The sequence below is a fragment of the Sinocyclocheilus grahami genome, unplaced genomic scaffold (assembly GCF_001515645.1).
Source record: "Sinocyclocheilus grahami isolate Dianchi unplaced genomic scaffold, SAMN03320097.WGS_v1.1 scaffold16.1, whole genome shotgun sequence".
Taxonomy (NCBI): Eukaryota; Metazoa; Chordata; class Actinopteri; order Cypriniformes; family Cyprinidae; genus Sinocyclocheilus; species Sinocyclocheilus grahami.
This window is the reverse complement of record NW_015505195.1, coordinates 1,554,878-1,560,944: the sequence shown is the minus strand read 5'-3', so window position 1 is coordinate 1,560,944 and position 6,067 is coordinate 1,554,878. Positions and strand designations below refer to the sequence as shown.

At 36.2% G+C, this 6,067-nt stretch overlaps 1 protein-coding gene across 1 annotated transcript in view; it reads left to right on the top strand.

Moving 5' to 3' along the window:
* faf1 (Fas (TNFRSF6) associated factor 1) overlaps positions 1-6,067 on the top strand; it is a 78,903-nt gene that overhangs the window by 13,066 nt on the left and 59,770 nt on the right. The window contains exons 4-6 of the mRNA XM_016228726.1: positions 3,214-3,485; positions 4,763-4,854; positions 5,232-5,323. Of these exons, the coding sequence (XP_016084212.1) occupies positions 3,214-3,485; positions 4,763-4,854; positions 5,232-5,323 (456 nt within the window). The remainder of the gene's footprint in view (positions 1-3,213; positions 3,486-4,762; positions 4,855-5,231; positions 5,324-6,067) is intronic.

Below are 6,067 nucleotides of genomic sequence, written 5' to 3'. Positions count from 1 at the left end.
GCCGGTGAGTCTCGTGAAAACCAACGTTTGTTTACAGGATCAAAGGAAGCAAAGTTACCTTACTTTAGCAAAGGAAAACCACTCTCCTCTTGGCTTATATCGAAATCCTCTGACATTCTTCTTTACAAATCCTCCTTTTGTACTTTTAATTCTTGACCGTTGTTTTGTTTTGATCTCTCCCCTGCATTTCCGTGTGCGTCACTTCTGAGCGGCGCATGCGCAAAGCCGACCTCATACGTCATTCCTCCGGAACTGCTTCTGTTTACAACAGTGAGTGCAAGCTAGATTCAAGTGATAATTACGTTTTGAATATGGATATTTTTCTTACAAAAATGCATCGATTCGCTACAGAAGGCCTTTGTTCACCCCCGGAGCCGTGTGAGACACTTTTTTTATGGATGGGCGCTTTTTATTTAAGTTCTTTTGGACTGAAGCAATGCAACAACCGCTGAGTGGCATTAAACAGCTTGAAAGATCAAAGACAATTTTTTATATAACTCCAACTGGATTCGTCTGAAAGAAGAAAGTCATTTACACCTAGGACGCCTCGGGGGTGAGTAAAACGCAGCCTAATTAAAATTTTTGGGTGAACTAACCCTTTAAGTCTATTACGTCTGTTGCTAACAAAGTGTAAACGAATAGAAAGTGTCGACTGAGCCATTAAATTAAGATTTGCTCATGTTGCACCATATTTCATTTTAGGCATTTTTACAGTGTTGCGCATTATAACCAATCACACACGATTCTGTTGAGCTTAGGAATGCATTGGCCAATCAGAGACGTTCAGATGAGTCATCGCTGAAACTAATTAGCTTTGTGGAATACGCGCACGTTCGAAGACTGAATTCCGCGAATTCTCTCATCATAAACAAAGCGCAGATGTACGTACAATGTAAGTAAGGGATTCATTTCGCAGTGTAGACCGTTTCAGTGATTATAACGATACTTTTGTTTTTTTGAGAGTGTATGAAAGGCGGGGCATAGAGGAGAAACAATAATGTAGAGTATGTGGAAAATAATGTGTTTTTTTAACCTTAAACAGCATAAACTCATTTCATTACACCAAATACACCAAATAATGTTATTTGTAGCAGCATCATATGACCCCTTTAATATGAAGCTTGTCACATGTTTAGAACAAACTGGATTATGCACTTTCTCTGCAGTAGCTCAGTCTGTGTCCTCTGCTATATTTTCAGATGCGCTCATATCAAACTATATCGATATAAACGGTATTTTCTCATATCGTATCGCTTATAAAGAAAATATCGATATATCGTACAAACTCGATATACTGCCCACTGCCCAGCCCTAATATAGAGTATATATAGAGTAAATTAATTTTTATTTTTTAAAATACTACTTTTCTTTTGTTTACTGAACAGTTTCATTAACACAGTTCCTACAGTTATGGAAAATTTGGAAATGTCGATTTCCAAGCCTAAAAGTAATGGAAATTAGTAAAATCTTAAAAAATGTCATTACAATTTCTGTAGTGATTATGTTTTTCATATGATCATTTTGTGTGAGAAACGGACCAAAATTTTTGTTGTTATTCAGTAATAATGTCAGGATTGTGACCAAATCATTTGGACTGGTTTTGTGAACCAAATGAATCGCTTAATATCTTTCTGACCTAAATGAATGAGTAGTTCACTACAGCTATTGCTGACTGCTTGTTTTTTTTGGTTTTTTTTGCTAAATGTAACTATCGCCCAGTTCTTATATAAAGATGGATATATAGATATCCAACTTCATATAAATATATTTCATATATATATATATATATAAATATCCAACATCATGTCTAGTTGTTTTATGATAAACATTGAATTATGTGATTGTTAACCTATAGATGTCACTGAGGCTGCAGCAGTGACTGTGGTTTTCTTTTCTTTTTTTTCCTGGACATTCCTTTAATTTATCCTATGTTTGGGTTTTCCTTTTTGTGTCTAACGAGTTTCTGAATGCCCCCAGAGCCTAACGTCTTTAACCTTTTGGTATTGTAATAAGGTGGTATAAAGTCAGGCATTGTGTGCTGTGCCTGGCCCCCCGCTCCTGCTCTTACAGCGATATGTGCTGACCCTGGAGGAGAAGAGAGGAGCCTTTGTCCCGCCAGCGCTCAGAGAAAAGACATTATTTACTGCCACAGGGGAACACGGGGGCATGGGGGAATTCAGCCATCAGCCGCTGAGAGAGAGAGAGAGCAAGTGCCAGAAAAAGCTGTTTTGTGTCCTCAGCAGAGCAAAAAAAGGATGATTTTCTCTGGGTCGGACAATCGAGCGTCTGTTAGGCCCTGCCCATATTATTATACCAGTAAAGCCTGTTTACATTGATTCTGATACTGTTTGGATTTCAGTACTGTCGCCATTGTGGATCATGCAGAGTGGTGTAACGAGGTGCAAGCTTTTTTCTGCTCTCTCTCTCGTTTCATTTTCTCTCCCTCACTTAGTCGATTTTTCTCCCTTACAAGTCTCCTTTTGTAAAATCATCAACAAAGTTTTCTAATTTGATGTTGGAGTCTGTTTCGCTTACAGTGGTCAGACAAAGTGAACATAATTGACAGGATGCCCAGTGTTCACAATGGATCACAAAGCAAATACAGAAAGGCAGGAGATTCTTTTCCACATATTATGCATTACATGGGTAGGATTTTTCATGAATTTGGGGTTTTCAACCTAGGACCCTCCGAAAAGACACGCAGTCAAACCCGCCCAGTAATAATACAAATAATTTTTATTTTCTTTTTCGATTTTATTTAGTAAAACATAAAAACATTTCTAACAAACTAATATTAACCTTTAACTACTAACTTTCTATTTTTAAATTTAATTTATTCCTTTGACAAAGCTGAATTTTCAGCAGCCATTACTCCAGTTGACAGTGTCACATGATTTAAAAATTGTTCTGATATGCTTATTTAGTGCTCAGTAAACATTTCTCATAATTATCAATGCTGCTTAATATTTTTGTGGAAACGGTGAAACATTTTTTCTGGATTCTTTGAGAATAAGAAAGCTCAAAATAATAGCATTTACATGAAATAAAAAACTTTTTCAACGTTATAAATGTCAATTTATAGTAAAAGTAGTATAATAAAAGTATTAATTTCTTTAAAAAAAAATTCTTATTATGAGTTATGATGGAGAGGTGCTTCTCATAGCAATTTTAACATTATTTGAGATAATCCTCATTTTCCTCTTTCTTGTGTAGTAATTTCTCCAGTGAAGCGTCTCAGACGGGCCCCTTTGGACCCCACAGCCAATCAGAAGCCACAGCACATACGCCCTCAGCCCCGCCTTCTTCAGCATCTGCATCAGCATCAGCATCATCTTCTTCCTCACCCCCATCCACATCCAGCCCGGCCTTCTGCCCTGTCCAGCCCTCTCGGCACATCGTGGAACGGCAGTCGCGGATGCTCAACTTCCGTGTGGAGTACAGACAGCGCTCCATAGAGGTAGTGCTGGAGGAGGCCAGCACAGTCGGTGAGGGCGCACAATGTTTTGATACATTAACACTATATACATGACCGCTTAATCAGTCAATCATTTGGTAGTAGACAGTTTGCTGACCCACATCCAAAAAAGTGTCTGCATATCAATGCTGCTCTTGCAAAGGCAGCAGACATGATTAGCACAGTCCTTTCTTAGAAGTACACATCATACCGAGCCATGGAGCATCTAGTAGCATGGTTCATGTGCTGTGTTCCCCACAATGCTGACACGTATCTCCATTTAGATTGGGTTTTTGCCAAATAGGCAATAATTAACATGTCGTCTGCAATAATTATCCTTTGAAAAAAAATTCTCAGAAATTATTGAACATTTTCTTGGTAGATGTAAATACTGAGCTTTGATTCTTGATATGACAAAAGCCACTGCACTGAACCACATACTGTTTGTGTGACTATTTCTGTGAATGAAAGTTGAATCTCAAGAGCGAAGTCAACAGGAAGAGCACTGAGCTGCAGGGTGTGTGGCACTTAGCAAGCCACAAATAAAATGAAGATGGAAGAAAATCGCTGCTGTGTCTTTTTGGTGTTAATGTAATAGTATACTCATTGATTTATTGTGTGTACAGTATGTTAAAACTATTTTGTACATTTTAAATAAATATATTTTAATATATTTATATTAATGAATATTATTATTATTAATTACATTGTTACAAAATATATAATATGTAATATTGCAATATTTTTTTATATAATGCACTTACAGTTTGAGTCCTTTTTTTTTGTCTTACAGTTATTGTAAATAAGTCATATGTTGTGTATATGTGTAATTGCTTAGGTTGTGCAGAGATCGTTATGTGGGTGGTTGTGGGTGATAAGTCTGATGCACAAGCATCGTCTTTAAGAAGTTTCTGTCTGAAGCTTGACATTCATAATACATTTAATTATAAATGCAATTTGGATCACTGTGGTAACAAACCAGTAGCTAGAATAATTAGCTAACCTAGTTTTGTTTGTGGTGGAGAAATTAGGAAAAATACCAAACACTCCGAGATCTGATATTCTGCAAAAATTTTGTCTGCATTGTGGTAATATAATCTCAATGATAGTTGAGAAACTGTTGATTCACAAGGTATTTATATAATGGTTTGACAAATGAAAGAGATGTTTTAAAAATAGAGATAATTTAGCTGAGCTGGATAAAGAGCACTTGACAAAACTAAACTAGATGCATACTGTCCTCTAGTGGTAACATACTAAACTGCCATTAACCTTTTATAACCTATTCTTATTTCTTTCTCACTGCAGGTGATATTAAAACTATTTTAGAGACTGAGCTACAGGTGCCTGTCTCTAAAATGCAGTTAAAAGGCTGGAAGAGTGGAGATGTATCTGACAGTGTAAGAATGACAGTATTGAACATATGTTGCTGATATTCAGATTATTGGTGCATTGATTTTTTTAATGCATTAATGTGCATTATCTTTTTTTTCTCAAAATGTAAGACTTAGACATCTATATGTTTACAATTATTTAAATGGTAGTCGCAAATATATGGTGAAAATTGTGACTGCCATATTTAGGGGTGGGGTTTATAATTATTCTTATTATTGGTGAAATTAGGTTCGTGTTTCTTTTGTTTTTGTTTTCATTAAATTACTCTTTGTTGTTTTTCTTGCATGTTGTACTTCATGTACAGTGAAAATGAAAAAAAAAGGCAACTTCAAAAGCATTTTTGACCTCTTTGGTGGTTTTCTTCTGTTTCACTTTCTCTCAGACGGTTCTGCGGAGTTTACATCTGCCCAAGAACAACAGTTTGTATGTTCTTACCCCTGATATTGCCCCTTTAGCCAGCACCAGCCAGAGCAGGTATGTCTTTGTAATGCCCTAAACATCTATTTTCTTATTTTCTGCATTAACATTAGGTAATGCAAGTACATTGTCTTTGTTTGACTCTTTAGCTAAAAAAAACCCCCACACAATTAATGTACATGCACTTTTTTTGGAGTATACAAAGTTATCAAACAGGCTTGACATTAGCTCTTCTAAATGAAAGGATGGACATCCATTCCTGTAGTTGACATTTATATATGAGTGGCCCATATCTTTATACAATCATTACTCGTATCCAAAGCCTGAAGTTTGTCTCAGAATCCAGGTTTATCCCATCATCTAAAAGCTGCCCATATATCTATTTTAAACTCTCAAAAATATGGGCATTATTTGTGTTCTCAGTACTTCAAAATCTTGTATAAATGAGGTTGATGGCATGACATTCCCAGGATTTAGGCAAAGATGTTTATAATTTCTGGAGACTGTCCATTAGGATTTCTATGAATGTTTTTAATATAATGTATCATAATACACAGCAACTTCTGAATGGAGAAATCTGCTTTGTGGCAACAGAATTTTGTAGGTAATATATCTACCAGCAGGGGCTGACTGGACCTTGTGAACCAGACAAACCTTGATCACTTGCTTAATAAAAGTCCCACACTTACCACTAGGTGGCGGGGCAAGACCACATTTTAGGCAGTGACAGTAGATCAGCATTTTGATTGTGAAGCATTTTAATCAACTAAAGAGTTGTATTACTTTATATATATATATATA